Source organism: Lygodium microphyllum, chromosome 7, assembly GCF_053477565.2.
Source record: "Lygodium microphyllum isolate KBCC chromosome 7, Lygodium_microphyllum_v1.1.10, whole genome shotgun sequence".
Lineage (NCBI taxonomy): Eukaryota > Viridiplantae > Streptophyta > Polypodiopsida > Schizaeales > Lygodiaceae > Lygodium > Lygodium microphyllum.
In genome coordinates, this window is record NC_141141.1 from 57026881 (window position 1) to 57052914 (window position 26034).

The following is a 26034-nucleotide window of genomic DNA, read 5'->3' on the forward strand; positions in this document are numbered from 1 at the left end:
CCCTCTTGTTGCGTCATGGCCTCAACCTATACCCGTTTATTCTTTTACAAATGGCATAGGAGGGAGCCTAACGCTCTTTTACAAGAGTTTTTAGAGCTTTTGAGATGCCTTTCATTTAAAATTGTGCTTTTTGCCCCAGCTTAGCTTTAGAGGCCGCCTGTATGTCTTTGCTCTTTTTCCATCTTTTTCCCACTTTTTCCTTCATTTTTTCGCCATCTCGACTTGGGGTTCACACATGTACACCAACATATATCTCTACAATCTTAGATCTCAACATAAATCTACATATATTCATCCCACATGCATTATCATTTTCCATACATGAGTTAGACATCAAACAATGGATCTGTGAATCAAAAACATGCCCATATATTCATATGAACAATTTAGAATCTATTCAACTCATACAGACATGTAAATCCCTATTCTAGGTTCCCAAAATACTCTGTGTAAATCCCTATTCTAGGTTCCCAAAATACTCTCCTTTAGCCTCAAACTTCAATCTTGCATCACATTACAATCCTAAAGCAAGTGATATCAAAATGGTGCACTAAAAACCCTATTTTGGGATAGCTAAGAGCAATATTTAGACATAGATCAAAGCTAGATCACATAGAGAACTCTATGAACAAAAATGTTGCCCTATTTCCCTATGTATACAATTAAGAAAAAGCTTCATCAACAATCCATAAACATCAAGGGTTTTCTTTCCCTTCATAGAGCTTAGTATACCCTTTGACATGCCTTAAAAAGCATGCCTAAAGCATGAGAAATCCTTGTCTTCATGCTTGTAGCCCTATCCACATCTAAAATCAACTAGGAAAATGATGCGATTTGTGTTGATTTTCAACCTTCACCCTAATGCTTCACTTCAATCCTCCCCAAAAAGCATACTAATGTCATGTGTAAAGAGGTCCTTAATTCCCTAAAATATGGCACACTTAAATCTTTGGATATATCCTAAGGTTGGAGCTTAATTAGGACTCTACATCTTTTAGGCATGTAGGACATTTGTAAAAACTCCCAGTCATGTCTATATCCTGGGCTTATCTTCTTATGAAGCTAGGAAAATAATTTTCCATACACTTAAAATATTTTTGTAGATGGTTTTTCCTAATATTTTCCTTTATTGGGCTTGTGATCGCACAACAATGCAATAATGAGCCAAGTTTAATTCATGTCCATGAGGGAATATTCAAATGGGTCCACCAAATCGTGTGCCTTGAGAGCACTCAAGGTGACATGCTTCTAAGCACTCCGAGGAATGTATTAAAATACTCAAAGTGCCATGGAAAATAGATCAATGTGGCTATTGCCATGTATGAAACACGCTCGATGTGGTAGTGTGATCCTAAGAGGATTGATAACCTCAAGTGAGCTTGCAAGGTCATAAAGCTCAAGAGTCTTGGTAGCATTGTGACCTTGAGAGAGCACAGTTTAAGGATTAATGGTAGGTTTGTTGGCTACCCAAAAATGCAAATATTAATTCTCAAACCCGAGAAAAGGCGGTAAGAATCTCAGTGCCCCAAGTAGGCTACGGCTTGATGGGAGAATGAGATGGCCTTACACCCCAAGTTGGCCTCACAAGTGGCCTACATGAAGCACTCACTCAAGTAGTTGTGTAGACTAAGATAATTCCCTTGAGTAGTAACTTGAATGAATCAAGAGATATGCGTCGCATGTGGCCTACATGTGACTATAGTTGACTCCTTAACCAAATGTTAAGCACAAGAAGATTGTCTCTAGGGTAGATAAAGATGTACTACGAGGGAAGTGCAATACTATGAGGCAAGTGGTGATGGCCTCAAGGGGGCTAGTTGTGTGATGCCCTAGTGGTTTGAAGGGCTCAAGAGCTACAAAAAGAGGCATGGCCTCAAGAGGCTTAGGGGAGCGGGTGTGCCTCATGTCAAGGAGTAGGTTCTAAAGGTTTCATGGTAGCAATGCCTTGAGACAATGACCTAAAAGGGTGATGGAAAGGTGGGCATGTGATGATCATGAGCAAGCTTGCAATTTTGGTCCAAGGAGAGGCGGCCAAGGCAAGCATCCTCATGAGGCTCATGGGAGATGATTGTAGATGTAACTTGAAGCCTCAGCTAACTCATTATAACAAAAGTTGTCCTTGAATGGTTTCCTTAAGATATGACTTTAGTGATTGAGTGGGGATGATGAAGGAAACGTCCTTGAGGGAGCAGAGAAGATGGTGCCTTGAGTGGGCATAAGGGCATGTGCCCTAAGTGAGTGGAGCTATTTGTCTCGAGGGGAAGGCAATAGGTTGGTTATGGCCCCAATAGAGTGGAAATGATATCTAAAGTAAAACCGTAGCCCAGAGGGCCTCAAACAAAAGGTGAGTAAAGTGCCTCTAGTAGGGGAGATGGAGGCAATGGTCATGTGGGGGAAGGAGTAAGCTACATGCCTCAATAGCCTTATGACTAGACAATTTCCTTGGAAGGCCTCAATTACAAAGAATTGGTCTTGAGGACCTCATGTGAGAAACAATGATCTTCTAGACTTTATGATGATGCCTCAAGGTAAGAGGAGTGATGGAAGTCTCGAAGGAATTGCTGAATGTTAATGTCTTAAGAAGGCTAGAGCAAGTCATGATCTCCATTCAACCACAAAGGATCATAATGGTTCTAGCTACCCACAAAGTGATCAATCATCACTAGGTCCTCAAGTCCATATTGCTAGTAATCTCTAGGCTATCAAGTATGTATCTTGAGGTATGCAAGCATGAGTGATTGATGGTAATGGAACCAAAATATAGCTTTGTACTATGGTTGTCCTAGACTTTGATGGATGAATAAATATTGATCCACACACTTAAGCATTCTCACACTCTAGGTTTCCTAGCCATGGCCTCTCTTTAACCTCGGCTAGTTGAAGGTGCAACTCTTCTTTTGGGATTGGCAATTAAAAAAATTGAATGAGATAGATGAGCTATAAACTCACCATCTTGTTTCATTGATGAGCTTCAAGCTCCTCTGATTCTGATTATTGCTCCTCTTCATAGCTCCACACTTCTTAATCTCATGTTCCTCATATGCAAGAAATCAATCTTCTTCCCTTGTCTCTTCAAGTCAAACTAAGCTCTTCTTCTCTCTTCCTCTCTATTTTATCTCTATGTTCACACCTCTCTCTCTCTCTCTCTCTCTCTCTCTCTCTCTCTCTCTCTCTCTCTCTCTCTCTCTCTCTCTCTCTCTCTCTCTCTCTCTCTCTCTCTCTCTCTCTCTCTCTCTCTCTCTCTCTCTCTCTCTCTCTCTCTCTCTCTCTCTCTCTCTCTCTCTCTCTCTCTCTCTCTCTCTCTCTCTCTCTCTCTCTCTCTCTCACATAGGCAGCAATGGAAGGAAGCAAGGTAAACAAACGAATCTTCAAATGAATGCGACAATGGCTACTCTCTCCTCTCAATCAATCCAAGTGGCAATGGTGGCCATTTTAATTAATTTTAGAAGTTCATAATTCGAAGCATAAAGAAGATGGAAAAAGGAGAAGGATAATCCACATTTTTGTTGGAACCACAATAATGATTTCATTTCATTTTTTTCTCACCTTAAAATATGGTTGGGTTGTTTTACATTTGGGAGGCTTCATACACTTTGCACCATATCTGGTCCTTTCATCACTTGCAACCTTAGGTTTTTGGCACATTGTTCCATCTCTTACATTGACTCACACATTTGTAGTGAATTTATTTGTGCATAATTCTTAAATTACAATTTACAAGGGAGTGAGCTGTGCACTCAAGAATAATTTTGTAATAAATACTTGGGTTTCTTAGGTATTTTGAGGTGCACTTTCACTGTTAGCTTTGGTTTTTACCACTTTGATGTAGTCAATAAACTTTTGGATAGTCAATTTTGATTTTTCCTAATTTTTTGAGCCTAACCTTTGCACACCCATTGTTTTTTTTAATAAATTGCACATTGCTGATCGCTTCTTACTTTTTGCTATTGTAGCTGACCTTGTGGAAAAGGATTAACATCTATCCCTTTTTCAATATCATGGTTATCACTAGAGCTTGCTAATCACCACAATTCCTAGGAATAAAGTTACAACCGCTCCTAGCACTTATCATGATAATTGGTTTAGGATGGGGGAACTTAGTAGGAGACTTAGGGGCTAGCCCTTCCAACTTCGATAACATCTATTTGGAACTGTCTCATTAATATCTTATCAAAAAGCAAGTTCAAAGAAAATATTACAACTTGACTTAAATATACTTTATTCAAGCAAAACAATCAATTATAGGGAAAACAATTATTTCACAATCAAGTCATTTTGAAAACTATTATCACTCAGAGTACTTCATGCTCACAATTACACTAACTAGGTTAACTACTCGTTTTGGTTTCAATTAAAAATGTTAATGCATCTCTTTAGTTGGCCATGAGTACCTTCTAGATCAAGGTCTAGTTCTTTGAGTTCCAAGGTTAGTTTTCAATGGTCTCTTTCCTTCTTTTCTAGAGTTTAGATATGTATGGCTTTTTTCAACAGTAATTGTCAATTACATTTAGGGGTTTATGGCACAGTAGACCATAGGTTTATATCTAACCATTTGAAGTTGCTCTAGACATCCTTCTAGGAAGGAGGGTTTGTTTCTTGAGAGAAACTCAATTACTAGATGGAATTTGGGGGGGGGGGGGGGGGACCTTGATAAAACTATTAGTCTCCATTTGTTTTGATAAGCAAGTTGGGGTTTGCACAAGGGTTTGAACCCCCACAAAACGACCCCTATTATCCAAAGATTCGAGCCTCTCTTACTTACAATCTACCAAGATAAATTGTAATAAGAAACTTGTCGCATCTACTAGTAGAGCCTTGCCAAGATGGTGTAATGTGCTATCTTGGAGATACACAACACAACCATCATTTTGAGTGTGAGATCTCTATGGCAAATTATTGAATATTTTGTGTCCTCACCACTCTCTTTACATGCACATGAGAGATAATGTGAGAGAGAGCAAGAGAGATTTTCCACTACTTGCCCCAACTTGTGCTACTTTGTTGCCTATAGCCATGCTTGCCCTCTTTGTGGGGCCAATTGAGAGAGAGAGAGAAAGAGAGAGATATTTAGTTTAGTGCACTTTGAGATTGCATGTCTATGTGCATGCATACCAACTTAACAAATTGGATAATAGAATATGTTTAAAAATAAATCCATAGGAATGAACGTGGCTAACCACATCAACATGGTAAGAGTAGCAAGCACCCGACCATGCATAGACATATCATTATCAATGATTGGATTGCCCAAGAAAAGTTAAGTGATACAAATTCACATTTTCAGGCAACAATCCATTTCTTGAAATCAGAGACTACCTATCAAATTAGATGACTGGGGCATACTTGTGTATGCGATCTATGTTTATGTATGTTGGAGTAATGTTATATTTTGCATGTGGATGTTGTATGGTGATTTGGGGTTAATGAGAATCAGTGGATCGTAATGAGAGATTTTAAAGTTAATGAATGAAGAGTAACATAGGGCATGTAGAGTCTCTCTCAACACATCATGTTCAATCCCCATGAGCCATTCATATTGTTGTTTACATGTAGACTATTTGGTATGTGAAAATTTTATTGCATTGTGAATGCTTTGGGGTTTAATACCCATCACACGAGCGTGCGCGCACACACACTGTGTGTGTGTGTGTGTGTGTGTGTGTGTGTGTAAATTCATTGTTAGCAATGAGTAAAACATGGTCAAGGGATTGTGAGATCTTCCTTACCTATGGTGAAAAGAGTGAAAAGTCTTCCTTACCCATGAGCTCAACCCCCCTACATCAAGGCTAACACATGTAATTGCAACTTGATAATTAGTCACAAGTAAAAAATGGGTCATATGGATAAGCTACATAGCTTGAACACCACATCCTACAAGCATATCCCCCCCCCCCCCACACACACACACTTCTTCTAGAAATTATATGCCACATGCATACACTCACCCTTACACGTGTATACATAACCTAGAGCCACTCTTACACATCCATACATGCTTTGACATGAGCAAATGATGTAGTCATAAACGCATCCACATACCTAAGCAAATACATACCATAAATCACAATGTTCTCATACCTTTGTGAACATACCATGCATACTCTCAAAGCCCACATATGTACACCCACATTGGAAAGAAACTTAACCTTGAAATACAACCACCATTGTGAAATCCGCACACCTACCATTAATAAAGGGTTTGGAATTCATAAGCTACACCACCTATGCACCACCTTAGGATTATACATGGACATATTCCATATATATGGACATCTTCCATAGCTCAAATGCACTGACGACCAAATCTCTAACCTTACAAATTTTTATCTTTCATCTCTCTATAATTCTCTCTCTCCCTCTCTATGTTCAAATTCTCTATCTTCTTCTTCTTGTTTCTCTCTCTGCCCCCTCTTTCCTCTTTTTCCTTCTCTCTCTCTCTCTCTCTCTCTCTCTCTCATCTTCTCTTTTTTTCTTCTCTCTCTCTCTCTTTTAAATTATATATTTCCTCTTTGTATAATTCTCTCTCTCTATTCTCCACTCTCTCTCTTCTTTTTATTCTTTTCTCTCTCTCCCTTCCCTGTCTCTCAAAAAGGGTTTAAATTTAAAAAAGAATTTTCTCTTTCCTCTTTCCCCCCTCCTTCTTCTCCTATCTCTTTGTCTCTCTCTCCTTTTCTTCTCTCCCCACTTTTCTTCTCTTTCTTCTTCTCCCCCCCTTTTCTTCTTCCTCCTCTCTCCCTCTCTTCTTTTTTCCTTTTTCTCTTCTTCATCTCTCTCTCTTCATTCTCTCTTTAATTTCTTTTCTTTTCTCTCTTTTAAATTTTATTTTTCCTTCCTCTCTACAATTCTCTCTCTCTTTGTGTTATGTTCTCTCTTCTTCTTCTTCTTCGCTCTCTCTCTCTCTCTCTCTCTCTCTCTCTCTCTCTCTCTCTCCCCTTTTCTTATCTCCTCACTTTTCTTCTTCTCCGCTCTCTCTCTCTCTCTCTCTCCCCTTTTCTTCTCCCTCCTCTCACCTCTCTTTTCCTTCTCTCTCTCTCTCCTTTTGTCACTTCTCTCTCTCTCTCTCTCTCTTAAAATTTATATTTCCTCTATAATTCTCTCGGTTTTTCCTCTCTCCTCATTTTTCTTTTCCTCTCTCTTTCTCTCTCTCAAGTTTTTCTCTCTCTTTTTTCTCTCTCTATGTTTTTCTATTTTCTATCTTCCCCCTCTCTCCTCCTATTTCCTCTCTCTCTCTCTCACTCTCAAGTTAAAAACTAGGTCGAAAAAGGTTTAATTTAAAAAAGACTTTTCCCTTTCCTCTTTTTCTTCCTCTCTCTCCCCCTCGTTTCCTCTTTCTTCTTCTTCTTCTTCTTCTTCTTCTTCTTCTTCTTCTTCTCGCTGCTTTTCTTATATATATATATATATATATATATATATATATATATATATATATATATGTCCTCCCCTTTTCTCCTTTCTCCCTATTCTTTGTTTTCCTTTTTTTTACTCTCTTCTTTCTCTTCGTTTTATATGTAATTTTTTTCTTTTTTCTCTTTTAAATTTTATATTTTCTCTCTCTATAATTCTCTTCCTTTATTTTCCCCTCTCTCTTCTTTTTCTTCTCTCCCTTTCCCCCTTCTCTCTTTTAAATTTTATCTTTCCTCTCTCTATAATTCTCTTTCTTTGTTCCCCCCTCTCTCTTCTTTTTCTTCTCTCCCTTCCCCCTTCTCTCTCTCTCTCTCTCTAGTATGTGAAAAACTATGATAGAAAAATTTAAACAAAAATATTTAATTAAAAAGAGAGAAAATTTGAAAATGCTTTAAAAATATTTCATTAAAAGAGAAAGAAAAAAAATAAAGGAGGGAAGTTTCAATTAAAAAGTCTAATTTAACACACACACACACACACACACACACACACACACACACACACACAGGGTTTTAATTAAAAGAGGACGTTTGGGAAGGGGGGTAGGTTTTTGAGAGCTCTCTAGAGGTTCGGAGCTTCCTGAACCTACAAGCAAAATAATATAATAGTATAGATATAGATGTAAGTAGACCTACGCATTCACCAGAAAGCATTATGTATGAGAACACCCTTGCCAACATCAACAATATATGAAAAATTACAACCATGTGAAAGGAGTGAATAGGTCTTGGATTACACTATATGCTCACGAGTCCTTTTAGACCTCGCAATATAAGTCAAAAACATTGATCTAGATTTACATTAAATTTACATGTACACTTATATGTTTAATAATATTAGGAGTTCAATATATTCATTCAAGACACCTTAACATTAATTTGCAAACTACACGTGATTAACCAACTTTTGTAACACCAAGGTAGCATGTCTAGAATGTGTGCATGCATGTATCTTTGTATATGTTGGTGTGTTTGAGAGAGTGAGAATGAGAGAGCATTAAAAAAAAAAAGGTCTCATGAATGGAAGAAAAGTAGACCTTAGATAAATTATTAAGTTTCCCTCAATTCGTACTTACACATAAGTAAAAGGGAGTAATAATGAAAGAGAAAGAGAAAGAGAAAGAGAAAGAAGTAATAAGGAGAGAGCAACACAGAGGGAGGGAGGGGAGATCTTAAGTGAAATAGTCCATGAGAGAGATAGAAAGAGAGGAAGGCAAGAGAGTATTACACATCCACACTTGACATTTGCACTTTTCAAGTATAGCTTACAAATTTACATCATGATGCACAGATCACACCATTTGCTTGATTTTTGCGAGGAAAGGGAAGCAATTGCATGATCTTTGCTCACAAAAATGAGATGTTATTAATAGCATATCCTTTTCTAGCTTCACTATATGCGAGTTATGCAATATAAATAATTTTCCTAGCATCACATCTTAGGCTACAGATGGGTGGCCTTGCTCCTCACGTCCTTGATTTCGATCAATTTTACTACGATGAAGGGTAGGCCAAAAATCTGTTAAAGTGTTAGAGCTTGATTCTCACATCCTTGATTTCAACCATTTTCACTACGATGAAGGTTAGGCCAAAAACCTTATAAACTGCCATGGCTTGAATTGGAATGACACTACCCTTCTAAGTGGGGTTCATTCTTCACAAAGGGAGGGTGGAAATAGATTTACTCTTCGAATAAGGATATGCTTAGATGCTTAGGTTAGATAGGAGAAGTCGGGTATTCTTCCAAGTTCCAATCTCTTGAGTCTTCACAAAGAAATTAAGGGCCGTTCAAGTATTTAATAGAGTGCTTTCAAAAATCTTTATCTTTAAAGAAGCAGCGAAACGGGGGGGGATTGCTGACTCAGAATTATCCAAACAACGACGGGCTACGAGCTGGAAAGCATAGACGCGTCCACGTGTCTTCGTCGCAGAGAAGGAAGGGAAGAGTCGGCCACCTGCGGGAGGCTACGTGTCACTTCCTTTCCAATCGCGGCAGTTGCGCGCCGTCGTGAATCGTGATTTTGCCCTAATTGGGAGTTGCTGGTACGCAGACAGAAACGCAGCTGAGAGAGAGAGAGACAGACAGGGACAAAGAGAGGCTTTTCAGTGTCCGAACGGGAATTATCCACGCGCGGGAGGGGGTCGACCCCCCCCATTGGCCTTGCTGATCCTTCTCACTCATTGACCTCCCTAGAGCGGAACGGAGAGAGAAGGCCGAAAGCATCGCCATATCCGAGGCCTTTCCCCTGCCATCGCTTAATAAACAGGATAATCTCCCTCATTCATCTGGCCAGGCGGAGCAGAGACGAGGAGGAACGCAGCGCCATATCCAAAGCCTCTGCCCTAACAGCGCTTAATTATCAGGGGAACCTCCCTCATTGACCTAGCACAGAGGAGGAGGAACGCATCGCCATATCCAACGTCTCTGCTCTAACATCAGGCCATAATAACGGGAACCTTCCTCATTGACCTAGCCAAGTGGAGCAGAGAGGAGGGGTAAAGCCAAGATAAGGCCAGTATACTCTGTGCTCTTTCGTGTACATAAGATATCGTTGAGACATTGTCAGGGCATTGCAAGACGTTCATCGTCAGAGCTCTATCTCCTCAACTTCCATATACCGTGTGTGACAGTATATCTTTGAGGTATTCTTATTACTGCAGAATAAGCGTTCAGAGACGATACCTTCATCGTACAGGTTGCAGTTCCTTGCCATCAGCAGGGTCGTAAGGTGTTTGGCATCAAGTTTTTCTTCTGACAGCAGAGCTCTATCTTCCGAACCCTGAATGAGTGTTTTATCTTTGAGTATCTTAATTGTAATAGAACAAACATTCAGGAAGGTACCTTCCTCTCACCGGCAGCAGTGCATTTGCCATCAGCTAGGTCTCAGAAGTCTGGTTGTTTAATTTCTGGATACAGGGTTGCTTTCTGCACCCACATTCACCTGGAACCTAAGGACTTTCTTCCTATTTACACAGAAAACAAACACTGTAGTAGAAATAGTATTCTGCTTTCTCAGCCATATCTGAATACTTGGTTTCTGGTTGATTGTTGGTAGTGCATCCTGCACAGGAGTGACAAACCAACTTCAATAACTTAACCCAGGGGTTTAGCAGCAACTCAAGGCTAGTGATTCTGGTGGCATTATCGGTTCCCTTGTGCCCACAATGCAAAGATTTGTAGACAGTGTTTTGGGAATTGCAAAAGAGTATGTTACTTGTTCCTTCTTCTGTGCTACTTAGTCCTCTTCTGTGCCGTGTAGCCTAGTATAATTAGTTCAGTATTTTGCACAGTTCACATATCTTCATCAATTCATTCTATACTATGCGGCTGATAAAGGCATTTCAAAACTTTAAATGTGAAAGATACTATCTCATGCCACTATCTGTTTATCCATCTTATCAGGTCATTGAAAGCTTTTAGTCAAGAGTCATTTAACAACACTATCAAGTTGATCAATGGTATTTCGGCTTTGATTCTTGCGATTCTACCTGGAAAGGCAAGCATTTTGGAAGGTGTTCAGGGATGGGAATTGAAACCCACCTTCAGAGCTCCCCGTCTTCCTCGGTGGATGGAAGAGTATGTTACGTTGTTTGTATCATGTAATAGTGAGAAATCATATTTGTTTGGTGTTTGAGAATAATTCACCATTGGTATCATTTCAAGTTTTGAGAGATTAAAAAGCTAACATCAAGATCCAAGTTGCTAAGTGGACTTCTCTTGATTTCTTTACTTGCAGAGGGGTTTCTTCCTTCAACCAGTTGATTCATGAGTATGCTGCTGATTCAGATGCAGACTCTGATTCTGAATATGGATCAGGAGCAGATGACAATGATAGCACTGCCCCATCGTCACCATCTTCAGTGTCTTCCCAGTTGTCAAAATCCAGCTCCTTCTGGTTTGATAAAAATGATTCTTCCACTTTCACCTATGGTTTTATTACTAAGGTCTCTGATTATTTGAAGCAGCTTCTGTGCAAGAGTCGAGGAAGGAATTCTTCAGTACCAGGCTCGTCTAGGGAGTCAGACTTTGGCAGACGTCTACTGAGACGCTCTAGCTCATCTGGAAGCTTGTATCAAATGTATGGCTATGCAAGTAGAGGCTTTACAAGTGTGAAGGATTTGGTGATCCACCATACCACTGACAGGCGTCGTGGAATTGTTGAGGTACTTTTTGCTTGAGATCAGCAGACATACAAGAATCAAATTTAAATGTCCTTGATCTCATAGCTAGCTTGTTCTGATTGGCAGGATTCTCAACTGGTTGTGGAGCTTTTAATTGAAAGGGTTTTTGATGTGTTGAGGAAGATATTACTGTACTCTCTCTCTCCATTTCAGACATTAAAGCTTCTTGTCAGGAAGCTTTTGTCTGACAGGAAGGCAGATAAGGAGACTGTAACCATTCAGACAGCTACACTAGGTGATTCAGATCCAGCTCCTTCAGTTAAACGATCAAAGCTGACCCAGGCAGCGATGAATACTGATGCACGCTCGTGTGAAGATGTTATCACTGATCTTGGGTACGGCAATATACTCTATTTTTTTTGTGAATGGGCATGGCTACATATAAGTGGCATAGCTGGAAAGTTGCTTTGTTTGTTTTCCAGGTATCCATATGAGGCGATACGGGTGGTTACTGCAGATGGGTACCTCCTTTTGTTGGAAAGAATACCCAGGTGATTATGTCTCTTACCCACATTTCAAAGCAATTTTAACAGTTGGAAGGATGCTTGATAAGTTGTCCATGCAAGCAGTTATTTCTTCATTTGCTATCTGGTTACTAGCCTGTAATAAGTACAACATTGAGGTTTACAACAGAATCAGGATTAGGACACCACCAATGGTGCTTCCAGTCTTCCCTGATCATCTGTGAAGTGAGAGACCTTATCAATTTATAGCCCAAATTTGCAAGAGACAGAACTTCCCTGTTTACCCAAAGTAGCACTAGAGAGCGCAGAGTTGTTTTGATAGAAATGTTTAACCTGGATATGCAAGCCCAAGTAAACAATCAAGTTCAACTGCCCGGCTGGCATTATTTTGCAAACTTTTACCCTCAGCAAATCTGGCTGAAGTCCATAAATGACTCTTATGACTCAATAGTAGGAGAGATAGGGTCTTTTACACTCCCTTTTTGGTCTCTATTCCAATCGAGACACACAGAAGATAAAAGATTAACATAGAAAGTTAAACTAATGGTTTGACTCATTAGTTATGGATCCAGTCTGATGAGCTTGATATGGCTCTTTTGTTGTTTTCTGTCCTGCCATGTATTATACCCACTTCTTGGTATAAAGTACCATGTGTTTGAACATCTACTTGCTGAGTCTTGGCATGCTATACACATTTTTGCCTATAATTACCTGTTCTATATTTAGAGTGGCTTATTTAGTGATGTTAAGTCACAGAAAGTGTAACGTGCCCGCCTATCGGTTGTCCAAGCACGTTTTTAGCAGTCCATCGAGAGACGAATTTAAGCGACGCCGCCCGACACTCCCATGGAATGTCACGGGGTTTGTCGCCTAGGGTTTTTCGAGCCTGCCTCGCAACGGGATGTTTGCGGCCGAACCCACTAAGATCGACTTGAAACTTTGAGTCCCTAGAGGTCGAGGTTCTCGGACAGCATTCTAGCGTCGGGTTTGGATATCCTACTTTACGCAGAGATAACCAAGCCGAAGCAGACCTATGTTGCACTTGGTTCAAAGAGAATGTGAAACGAGAGGGATGTAGCACTCCACCTTCTGCCTATAGGGCATAGTCCCATTCCGGTCTCCTAAAACGGCATGAATCGGGGTTCTAACCTAACGATTTCTAAGCGTCGGTTGTCAGTAAAACCTTGTGAGAAGCCCCCCAGTTCTCTGGGACCACCCCGTCGTAGGACAGACCCGTCGTGGGTTCCGTCCTCTTGCTTTCCTCACTTAGTGTACTTTAGTTGTCTAATTAGTCCTATCACTTTTAGGCGTGACATATAAAAATAGCTTCCTTAAATAGCCTTTTAAAAGGACAGGGTTCGTTCACGTAATCTTTTGGTATTGACACGAAAACAAATTCAAACAGGTTCCCTGGAAGTACTTACTACTAGCAATTTGTCAAAGATACAAATCTTGTTCAAAAGGGACAATATCCGCAATCCGTAAGGATGCACTCAACTTCCACTAAGTTCCACCTTGCACTAGTAACAAGGGCCCCTCGAGAACCTATTCTGAGTCATGTTGATTGTTTGAGTAGGACTCGGAGGCAGGGAATTTACAGCCAGAGCTCCCCTTGGCATTCGAGCGTCCTCCTACGTTCAAACCAATCCACGGAGAGACCTCTCTTCATTTCATCACCCCTCCCCCCCCCCCCCCCCCCCCGCGGGCTGTGTGAAGGGAACGAGCAATTATGCAATTGGATCTATATTTGATAGTTCGCGGATGGTAGCTATCTTAGCTTGCTAGCCTTTAAATCCAGGTTTTATCTTGGAAGAAACGACGCTTGAACTCTCTTGTATTAACGTCAGATTGTGTCATGGTTAAAGGTGATATTTTCAAGGTCGTTTCAGCTTTATTGAGGTCAGATTTAGAATAGAGACCAGTGAGTGTTTTATTTGTCTCATGGTCCCCCTATGAAGTAACAATAGATTGGATTAATTTCTTTAAAGCCCTAAATAAGTTGAGTTGAGCCCTATCCTTGCGTATATAGGGTTCATTTTTATTGAACGGCTTTTGAGCAATTATTAGTATTTCGTATGTGCAGTTTACAGTTATCTTCAAGATGAATCCCTAGCAGCACAACTGAAACTGATCATGATGCCACGCAATCTAGAGGTGTCTCTTCCCCAGGACAATGTTGCAATGCAGGCCTTTGCCTTTGGGAATTCATTTCGATGCGCTTATACAAAACACAAATAGAGACTTGTATTTTTTCTTTTGGGCGGAGGACGTGAAGTTATCAGGCCTAAGGCAAAAGCGAACCACTTCCCTCTAAAGGTTTATAGGGGCCTAATACTTGTTTTAGTATTGTAATGGCCTAGATATACTTAACCGTTATCGTAGCAATTCACGAACTTCATGTACTTGATTCAAGCCGTCACTTCTACCTTCCCAATTTCACAAATTTCGCGATGCAAAGAAAAAAATACGATTTCTGCTTAATTGACGAATATACATAAGTGTTTTAACATCCCTTTTTTCAGTACCTTCAAGCATGCTAATGTTAGTGCATAATCTAAAGCATTACAAGCACAATCAATAAGGTCCTTGATTTTTTTTTGCGTGCATGAATGTAAAATCTTTCATGCAATTTTACTCGTTCAAAACATGCCAAAGTGCAAGTAAACACAATTTCCAATATGATAAAACGATGTAAACTAAATGGTGGTTAGTTATCATAGACTTTCACTGAATACCTTTCCCTTCCCAATGAAGTCAGCCTATGTCATTAAGGCCTTCCATCAGGGTAGGATTTATGGGATGCACCTAATCATCAAGTGACACGGTTCCTTGACCCGTAGCTCCATCGGTTGAAGCGGGATTCGTGTTTGATTGGACCTTACTTCGCTTGGGAGGCATCATATGATTTGGCTTTTACTTCGCAGCTACGCACCTAGGTTACGAGAGAGACGGCTCCTCATGGAAGGGACTCGTCTGTGAGGACCTTCTCCAAGAGGGGGGAGAAAGTAAGATGGCAAGCTCGGAGTTCTTCAAAGAGGAAAAAAAAAACTATTTCCTTCTCTCTCTCTCTCTCTCTCTCTCTCTCTCTCTCTCTCTCTCTCTCAGTTTTTTTTTCCCCAGCGTGAAGGGTCCCCCTATCTCCCCACGCTTAAGCCCTTTTTATAGGGTCTTGGGGGCGGGGATTTAGTAAGGTATGGGGGTCCTCCCCCTCCCCCTCCCCCTCTGCCACGACACACGGCAGTCCCTCCTACCTCCTTCCCTCGGTGTGTGGCAGCCTTGGCCTCCTCCATGGCACATGTGGCACTTCCCCTTGCCCCTCCAGGGCACGCGGCCCCCTCCGTGCCCCGTTGACCACGGCAGCCCCCTCCCCTCACGCCGTCTGCCAGTTGGTGGCATAACCGGGGGGGGGGGGAATGTTACAGAAAGGTAAGCCTAGACTTTTGTGATCTTGCTTCAGTGCTTGTAGAAAGGCAACTATGGGTTGCTCGATGCATTCTTCATTAATTGCGAGAAATTGGATATGTTAGTGTTAATGCAGCAGTCCTTTGGCAAGCCATAGTGGTATTTTTCAATCCCTTCCTCCATGGGCACCTCTCTATAGGAGATCATTGATGGCAAAACTGCCCAAAATGGCTTGTTTCAATCTTCAAGATTTTCATAGTTGGCTGCATACAACTGTTGCCAAGGTGTCTTTTACATCCACGTTGAAGATGCTAGTAAGCCACATAGGTGAGAATGGCTGTTTGAACTCAATTTAACTAGATTGTTCTTTGACCTGAACCAAAACAGATTACCACCAGTGCATAGCATTCCCCTTAGAAAGGGGACCATCTTTCTCAATTTGGAAGCCTAACGAAGTTTCCTCTGGAATAAGCTACATAAAATTGCAACCAAGAAAAAAAGTAAGACCTTTAACTTGTTTTGGTTTCCAGACAAAGTCTCAAATTTCATGGACTGTCCTCCTTCCTCATAGTCCTTGCCCTTGCTGATGGGTGCTAGGTTGTTATATGCTGATGGCTGCAAATATTGTGCATTACTAGTATTACCAACATGTTTTTGATCTCCTAAACCTGTCCTATTCACTTGCACATCTTGCAAACCTGCAGTCCTACTTGTTAACATGCATTCCACTCTAAAAACTTGGTTTCTTGCAAACATTACCACACATTAGATTCTATGCATTGCAGGTTCTAGGCAAACCTTTTATTAGCCGGTTCTTTGTCTTGTGAAGCTGGAAATATTGAACCACCCCCAAAATACTCTGGATGTATAGATAGCTTTGGCATAACTTGTTTTCCTTAATTCACTCATGTAATTTATTACTTCTTGCATTTAAATCAGCACCAATCACTAGAGTAGAATTTTGCAAAGGAGCACCTTGCTTAGTAGGCATAATAGATGGCTCTCCATTAGTTTTCATAGGATCAATGGGCTGTCCTTGAACTATATTCTGTTTGCAAAGTGGACGTGAAATTTTGATGCTTTGTTTAGCATTTGATTTAGTTATTAATCAAATGTACAAACTGGAGGTGCACGGATGTTTGTGCAAGTCGGTTAGGTCACTATGATAGGTTCAAGATCTTAATATATCAGCGGTGTCAAATGCAAAAGTTTTGGTTGTATTTGGTAGATACTAGGTGGTATTGGGCGTCTGTTTGGACCTAGGATATTTATTTGGTCTGTAAGTGTCAATGGTGACACTAGGAACTAGATATTAATTAATTAATTGATGCAAAACGAGATTTTGATGCAAGGGAAGAAGAAGAGAAGTGGATGCCGAACCCGCCACCAGTCTTTGCCTTCACTCGAGTGGAGGATCTTCGCTACTAGGTGAGCAAATCCAGCTCTGATACCATGTCAAAAGATGACGTACCAGCGAGAACGGTAGGGTTTGCGGGGAGGAACACAGAGTGAACTTGGCAAACATGGAGAAGAGAAGAGAAGAGAAACGAAACTCTGATGAATGGAATGATGAAGATCTGAATCATGGAGTGAATGTGATACAAGGAAATAAGGGTGCCGTAGCACAAGGAAGATGATGAAAACAGCTACGAACCACGAACCGCAATGTCCTCCTGAAGGGGTGTCAGGGTATTGGAGAGGCTGGAGAGAAGAGGTGACAGACTGAATGAATCAGCCGTAAGGAATGAATGAGAGAGTGACCTATAAATAGGCACAGTCAGTCTAGGATAGCACCCCTTTTTGGGACCGCAAACCCTAAACACAAACCCTAAACGCAAAACGCAGAAACGCAAAAAACACAAACTGCGGGTGAAGAGTTTCTCAACAGCACCTAGTCACTACAGTTGCCACCAGCTCCTATAGACCCCTAATCGTCTCTCGTCTACTATAAATGCCCCTTCCAATGGTTGTAGCAGCTCCAACCTCCCATAGCAAGCGCCTACAATTGGGTAGTCTTTCTCTTGCCTCCCTCCGCCTCTCTCAAGCTGGAATGAGCTCTCTCCAACCTCCAACAACCTTTTTCCCACTTGCCAAATTGGCAGCCTTCCGAATCAATTTCTTGCAATTTTCAACCATTTAATTAAGTTTCAAAATAACTTAATTCTGAAAATTATTTTAGCCTTTTGTCCTTGCCTAGGAAATTAATTGTGCCCATCCACAATTAAATTGGCTAGGCCATTTGACACCCAAATGGTCTTGTGCATTATTTGACCCCAGAATCCGTTTTTCATTACTATATTTGATAATTAGTATATTTTTTCTATTAGGTACATGGGAAAACAAGCCCGTCCCAAATTTTTTTGAAACTTTGCAAATCAATCATTTTAGTAAAATTTTCAGATTATTTTTATTGATTCGTTTATCATTATCTGTTCTATTGTCGATTGATTACATGCGTTGCACAAAAGTAGCTTTGTCAGAATTAGGGGAAAGTACTTGCAAATTTAGAAGGAAGTATTTGCATCTTTAAAAGGGGAGATCATCTTAAATCGTGGGTTGGTTAGATCAACTAAGTAATTTGCGTATAATTGAATAGCTTACATGAGAATCATAAAGGTATGATTAGTTAGCATATGACGATCACCTCAATGTGCTAGGTACGGTTAAGCTATGATAAAATTCTGCCTAGTATCACACTTGGGTTGCCAACTTAATACTTCCAATCTTAAGGGTCCTACCCACATCCACGAAATGTTAGGGGGTTTCAACTTGATGCCTACACCCCGTTCGCGGAGGACATCTCAGCCGAAACTATCCATTGCTGTCTCCATCAGTTGGCGCTTGATTTTCAGCTCTCTTCACGTAGTTTGGAGCCGATTTCAGCCAGGCGACTGTTGTTTCTGTGCAGACCTGCTGCTGTACAACTTTCCACGTCATCATAGTCCTGTTGCTTGCGTTTTTAGTCTCTCTCTCTCTCCTGCAGGCTGTCCTGCCTGCGTTTTTAGTCTTTCTCTCTCTTGCAGGCTGTCCTGCCTGCGTTTTTAGTCTCTCTCTCTCCTGCTGCCCGCGCATTTCTCTCTCCTCACCTGAGTTTTTCTACCGGTTGCAGTCTCTTTCTGCTGGTCACATCCTCCTCCCACTCGCAGCTTACTTCCAGCCCTTCCACTACCCTCCCACCCCTTGAGGTGGATATTGCAGTTCGTGCTTCACACTGCCCTCACACCCCTTGAGGCGGACATTGCGGTTGGTGGTTCATGGTGGCTGACCTCTTCCTTCTTCAGGAAGGCACATTGGTATCCATGGCTTCTTTACCAACAGATGTCCAGACTACTGGGTGCTCCTACTGTGGCATCGTCGGACACACCACTGATACTCGCCGACTTCGATCTTTGCTCCCCACCCCCCTCGGAGTATATGCATTCTCACTAGGCACTCCTTGTGCCACCTCTCCTTTCTGGGCCACAGAGATGGTTCTGCATCGGCTATCAGAGTACTATGCTCAAGGCAATAAGACGCATCCGATGCGCACTAAGTCCTTTCTAGCAAATGGAGGATCAATTGGCGCTACGACCTCCTGGAGATCGTCGCAATGCCAGCAGCAGTCTTCTCCCACTTATTTTCAGGTACAGTGGCTTCCATGACTTGTGGTTCTGCAGTCCGCTCCACCGAGAGATGGTGATTGTTTGATACCGTTTCCTTGTCAGTCCGCTCCTTCGAGAGAGAGTGGTTGCTCGACTCCTTCCTCTTCTTCAACTACCCAGTCTGCTCCACCGAGAGACGACGACTGTTGCCCACCTCTTGCTCATTCTGAGCCCTACCCGTCCCCACCCTCGACTACTCAGGTTTGAGAGGCTATCTTTGAGAGCTCTTTGGCATCCCAGATACCTTCTTCGGTACGACCGGCGGTACTTCCTTCATCATCAAACATTTTGGAGTTTGTGATCCATGAGTTTTTGGATTCCCTATCTACTTCAGAGGGGGATGTTTTTTCTTTGCCCTCAAAGGGGGCATCTACTTCTTCGACTTCAGTGGGGGCCCCTCCACCTCCCACCTCAGAGGGGAGACCTACTCCACATGAAATTCTTTACCCATCCTCTACTTTCTTGGGTTGGCTGTCTTCAACCAGTCATCTCTTCTACTGATACCTAGAATCTTCAAGTACCACCTAGATTGGGACCTCGGAGGTTCAGCCGGCCGCGACTTGGTGACGAGGCCTTCATATTCCTTCCAGCATGGATGCACGGATCTAGTGGCTTCTCTTCCGAGGTTGAGTTTCAGGTTCTCTAGTTCACTCTGTCTACTGGTCTTTATTGTAGGTTCCCTTTCCGGTGGAAATCTTGGATCTTAGGGATCCTCTTTATCTTCTTCCTCCTCTTCTCTTCTTGCCTTGGTCACTTGGTTAGCATGGAGCGACCTCCCGAGATCGAGTACGGGCATATCCTTATGGTTCTCGGCACCACACAAAGTCCGACATTCCTCCTATGCATTGCATGTTTTCATCATCTTTGTACTAGGGCGCTTGGGCAAGTGAACAATTTTCCCACGAGGAACATTGTCCAAGTGGCACCTGCTGCATGAGCTTCAGCATGTAGCATTGCATCTCCACCTCACTCTTCTCTTGTTCCCCTTTTTGGGCCTGAGAGGGGGTGTTGAGAAACCCTTCACCCGCAGTTTGCATTTTTGCATTTTTGTGTTTTGCGTTTAGGGTTTGCAGCCCCAAAAAGGGGAGCCATCCTAGACTGACTGTGCCTATTTATAGGCCACTCTCTCATTCATTTCTTACGGCTGATTCATTCAGCCCGTCACCTCTTCTCTCCAACCTCTCCACTACCCTCACACCCCTTCAAGAGGACATTGCGGTTCGTGGTTCATGGCTGTCTTCATCATCTTCCTTGTGCTACGGCACCCTTATTCCCTTGTATCACATTCACTCCATGATTCAGATCTTCATCATTCCATTCATCAGAGTTTCATCTCTCTTCTCCTCTTCTCCATGTTTGCCGAGTTCACTCCATGTTCCTCCCCGCAAACCCTACTATCTCATTGGTACATCATCTTTTGACAGGTGCCAGCAGATTTTACTCTCCTTGGGGGCATTTTGAGCCCTTATATGGGCTGGGCTGCAGTGAACCAGCCATATGCAGTAGGGCTGCAGCAGATTTCACCCATTTTGGTAATAGATCTTTGAATTCTCCCTCTCCTCAGCATCCTCTCTCATTCTTGAGCCTTGCCTTAGAGTATCTCAGCAAATCTCAGCCATCTGTAGCAGAAATCAGCCAAGTTTGATGGACAGCAGAAGTGTTTACTGCTGTAAGCCCTAATTAGCATCCACCTTGGGTTGCATGCTTGAAGATTTAAGACCTAGTATTTGGAACAAGACTGAAATTTGTGTAATTTCAGCATTTCCAAGAGCTCAGCCCATCCCAATCAGATTTGAGGCTAGAATTGACCCACCAATGGTCAATTGAAGGTCAATGCATGTGTGAATCAAGGGGCAAACTGATTAGAAGGCTGCCTGGTCACTATTGATGGCAAGAGATGTTGGAAAGCAAAGGATATCTTGCTCACTAAATCATAAGCTGCTCTCACCAAGTGTGATTAATAATCTCGAGAATTGGCTAGAACTATCATGAAAGTTTAAATTTTTGCATCATCTCTTCAAAAAGCACTTTGCACATAGACCAAGATTGCTTGCTTTAGGATGACACTAGTGTGGGATGCTTCAATTCAGCCTTGCACAATGTTGTCCAATCTAGTCCTTTGCATATAGAAGAGAGAACCTAGTCTATTTCTCATGGCAAACTGTATGAAAATGGTAAAAGAACTTGTGTGCAGCCCAAGTCAGCTGCCAATAGAAATGCTAGTGCTCAATGTGGAGAGAAAATTGCACACAGCTTGCATACAACTCTAGACAGCAAGTCTACGCTGTCCAAAGTAGTTGGTAGCTGTTGCTAGCATAGCATGACCTCTTCCAGCCTTACACACAGCACATTGCTGTTTCGCCTTGATGATGTCTAGAGGGGATGAGAAAAGAACTTGTCCTTGCATGCATCCTAGTCAGGAAGAAAGAGAAGACTGCCATGTGTTGTTAAAACAGCCATGACCCTTGTTTGCAAGCCATGACCACCTCAAAAACCGCATTCATCAGCCCTAAAGTTGTGCACGCACTTGACTTACGTTTTTAAAGCTTTTCCTTGAGGTTTTTTGCATTAAAAACATATTTAAATCCAAAAACATTAAATTTAGTGTTCATGCTTAGACCTTGTGAAACCAGCCTTCCTTCTTGGAAAGGGTGGTAATTCTTTGATTAGGCACTTAATTACACCAATCAACAAATGAACATAACTTAAATTGCACAAATTACCTTAATAATCTTGGACATTGGACACCATATTGGCCCCAAAATTGATGCCCCTTTCGGTAGTTCTTTAACTTAAATGCTAATGGAATGAGTATAAGTTGAGATTCATAATCTCCTTTGTTGTTCCAAAAGCCCTTTTGTTGTAGCAATAATCAACAATTAATTTGGGTTAATTGCTCCTTGACTTTTTACCCAAGACTTGCACAACTAGAACCTCCAATTGGCCAAATGTTGTCCCAAATTACAATGAATGGGTTGGCAACACGTCAATCAGCAGCTTAGTACCGTTGTGACGCTTGGCGCTATCCCCCCGCTCCGTCTGATCGGCCTACCCCCCCCGTTTGGTCTACGCCCTTCGCCTCCGTCCGATCACGTCCCTCGCCCCATCAGATTGTGCCCCACCAATTCGCGCCCCCAAATCGCGGCCCGCCGTTTTTTTTCTTTTGCCCCTTCATTTCGAATAGCTGTCCCCGTCTCTGGCCGCCCACGTGACTGGCCAACTCGCCCACTTGGCGCCTCCCCCTCCTTGTCCAACCAGGCATGACTGTTTCCCCGCCACACCCGCCCTCGACGTCTCGCTGTTCCCACCTCCCAGTTGTTATTCCCCTCCCCCTCTCAGTCCGCCCAAGCAAGACTTTCCCCCCTTCCTACCCAGATATTTCGCTGCTCCCCCCCGCTATTGATCCCCCCCACCCTCTAGTTGCTCCCTCTATTTGCAGCAACTCTTCCCCCTCAGGTAGCACTGCGACGTGATTGGTAGTTCTCTCAGAAGGAACGTGCAATGGAAACCTTTGGTCAGACACCGGCGCACTCTGCGAGTGCCCCCCAGTCAAACACCTTGCGCGTAGTCCTCTCAAGGAGCAGCTCTTAGCCGTCTGAGCTAAGGAGCTGGAGCTAATGGAAACAACGATTTATGGTTAGGTAGTAGGATATTCCCTAGCTAGGGCCCGTCTTCGGGACTGGCTTTACTCCACGTTGTGCATCGGCGCAACGCAGATCGTGGAGGCAGCCCTATTGGGCCAAGGGATCTTCATGGTCCGGCTCAGCTCGGCGGACGTAGCTCCCGAATTACTCGTCAGTGCACCATATGCGTCCACGAAAGGGGTCATATGCATGGTCCCTTGGTATAGTGGCTTTACTGTGGAGGTGTTTGCACTCCACAACAGGTTTCTTCGGCACCCGATCACCCTTCTTTTTCCCGGCCTGGCAATTGAGTATCGCCAGTTGGTGGAAGACTTTGGACGGCTCTTCGGCACTGTCCTTCCTGCGTTTTTCGCAGATGCAGTGACAGCAGCAGGAGTCCCAAAGGTACAGATGGCAATGAAAGAGGTCAAGAATATCCCATAGTTCCTAGAGATTAAGGCAGGCGGGCATTCCTTTAGGTAGCAGGTCATTGTGATTGGGCAACCAGGGCAGTGCCTGCGCTGCCACGATTTTGGGCACCAGGCAGCAGTTTGTACGCATTTCAGTGCCAAGGCGGCTCCGCCGACATGCCCGCAGGTAGATGCCGACAACTTTACTTGGGTCCAGAGACGACAGAGAGGGAGACGGCAGGGGGAGACGCAGCCAGCTCATTAGACAACCTCATCAGCAGGGTGCAGGCGGGCATGCGACGCCCCCTCAGCAGAGCACTCCATAGCCCCCCCTATCCATCCCACCCGGCAAGACCGCAGCCCTCCACATCCTCCACCCTCGCCACAGACCGCCCTGCCCGAGTCTCCACAGTCCCCTCACAAAACTCCCCTTTCCCCCCTCCCAAACTGACGTTGGTCCACACCTCCCCTCTCCAGGGCCACCACCCCCTTTCCTCACTCACACCTGCCATGCATCTCTGTCCATCCCATCCCTCAATCCTCTTCTCCCCCACCACAGGGGGTGACAAGCCACACACACCTACCTTCTCCGTGCACCAGCAATCTTCCCCCTCCCATACAGCCACCAGCTCATCCGCCCCTGCCACTCGCCATACTTTCCTGAGACAGGCACAACTGCTGTAACAAGAGTTCTTCCGCAGTGGTCCATGGTCCTACTTGAGAATTGCGGAGTGCGGAGAGTTTCCACTACCTCTAGAGGTGGGGATCTTCGTGGTCGTAAGTCAAGGAGGGACAAGGTCCACCTACTAGCACCACCGGATGGACCAAACTACACCTTTTTTCTTCAGGCCTCTCACTCAGGGAAATGGACGACTACACAGATTGAGTAGGAGTTGAAGAGTCAGGTCGCGGATCACATCTCCCGGTGGATGGGAGATGAAGAATTAGCACTGTTTGCACAACAGTGGTTTGGTTGCATGATGGACATTAATTGGTGGGCTGGTACCGAGGTTCCACACTTCAGCATAATCTTTAGAGCCCCCCCATAGTGGAGAGCTCCGAGGGACGTGATCGAGTGGCCCTCGGACAGGCGGCCCGTTTCTACCAGTGTACAGAGTCACTTCTCAGAGTGGCTGATAGATGCACTGATAGTGCTACCTGGTGCATCTATCACCCCTATGGTCCGGCCGAGAGCCACCATGGGGGACTGGAGTTCATCGTCCAGACCGACGACAAAGCGTACTTGCTTGTCTCACAGTCTCTCCTCATCAACAGCATCCACACCGAACAGATGCTTGTTCGGTCAGTTATAGGTTTTCCCATGAGCTTACACCTTGCATCTTGGAATGTGAAGTCTCCACTACAGTGGGGCACGTGGTTCCAGGAAGTTGATTGTTTGGCAGGAGTTGCAACCTGCCCTTGCTAGACGGATTGACATCTTGCTTTTGCAAGAGCACATGCTCACCCCCACCCAGGCCGAGCGGGTTGGGAAGGTACTTCCGGGCAGCTCGCACACGTACTGGGAGCATGCCATAGGTGCCCACGGCAAAAGTGGAGGCATATGCACCTCTATTGGCCCGAGTCTCACCGCCTGTGTATGAGATCACCGGGACAATAGCGGCAGGAAGGGTTCTATGGATCAGACTGGATATTGGGGACTCGTGCATTGGAGTCTAATGTCTATGCCTCTACGAAGGTTAGGGCATGTAGCATGTTCTGGGTGGAGATGGTAGATGGACTCCCAGAGGTGGACTCCCGGATCGTTGGAGGGGATTTCAACAATCTGGAGGCTTTGGAGGACCAACAGGGTAAAGGCAGAAACTACCAAGGCATGGCTGGGGAAGAGTAGGAGGCATGGGAGATCTTTTTGCTTGCAGTCGGAGCACGTGATGTGTGGAGAGATCCTGCCTTCCACAGGAGGGAGAGGTCGTTGGACTTCTCTTGGGGATACAGGTGGCTAGGTGGAGTCTTGCTGGAGCGGCTGGATAGGTTTTATGTGGGAGAGTGGGGTGGCTCTCGTGGAGGCCAGATTGAGCAGTTGGCAGGCACCATGTTGTCCGATCATTGCTCGGTTCTCTTGACGCTTGAGTCCCCAGCATCTGCCCTAGACACACGATCCTGTCGAATCCCTGACTCGATTTGTAGGAGGGAGGAGGTGATGAGATAGATGGAGCAGATTTGGACCAGAGAGGAGGGCAGGAGGGACCGGATAGCTGTCACAACTCTATAGAAACAGAATTTGTATCCTTTTTCATTAATTTGTCTATATAATGATTTATTAAATTGTTTCCTTTGCACTAATTATATATAAAGAAAAGTGCATTGGAGCTGGCCACTGATGAGTGGTCACAGGTTATGGTGGACCCACGCGGTGGGTTAGAGAAAAGATAGTTCACACTTCCACCTATATGGCCCGATTGGGCGCCTGTGACCAGAACTCACACATATCAGGGTTAGACTCGCACACAGAAAGTCTTGAAGTGTGGACTAGATCCGCCAGAACAGACAGTTACAATCAACAAGATGGCATGATCATGAAATGCTTGTACAATGTGCATGTGTGGGCTGAAAGCTTGAAATGCACATTTCTTTGCATAGGAAAGTCACATGAAGATTCTGATACCGTTTTTGTGATGTACACGGAAAAAGCTTTCATATGACACCTATATTGGGGGGGTCCCTAAATTTTAGGAGCCTCGAATTAGCCTAAAAATGCTAGTCCTAAAAAATAGGGATGTCATTCTAAAAATAGTAAATTCTGTACTCTAACTGTGCTTACTAAATTTGGTTGTTTCTATTCTTGACAGTATTCAGCCCAAAAAGGAAGGCCATAGAGAAGAGACAAGTGTCAAGATACTTATCACACAAGTTTCTAAGTGTCCCACCACTTGTCACATCTCATGACATGT

The 26034-nt window shown here is 43.4% G+C and overlaps 1 protein-coding gene across 1 annotated transcript in view; it reads left to right on the top strand.

The window, feature by feature from the left end:
* The first annotated feature begins 9388 nt into the window (after positions 1-9388).
* The window catches only part of LOC148033475 (uncharacterized), a 39461-nt gene continuing 22815 nt past the window's right edge, over positions 9389-26034 (top strand). Inside the window, exons 1-5 of the mRNA XM_087681407.1 lie at positions 9389-10609; positions 10807-10980; positions 11141-11567; positions 11652-11920; positions 12008-12076. Of these exons, the coding sequence (XP_087537533.1) occupies positions 10569-10609; positions 10807-10980; positions 11141-11567; positions 11652-11920; positions 12008-12076 (980 nt within the window). The 5' untranslated portion in view covers positions 9389-10568. The remainder of the gene's footprint in view (positions 10610-10806; positions 10981-11140; positions 11568-11651; positions 11921-12007; positions 12077-26034) is intronic.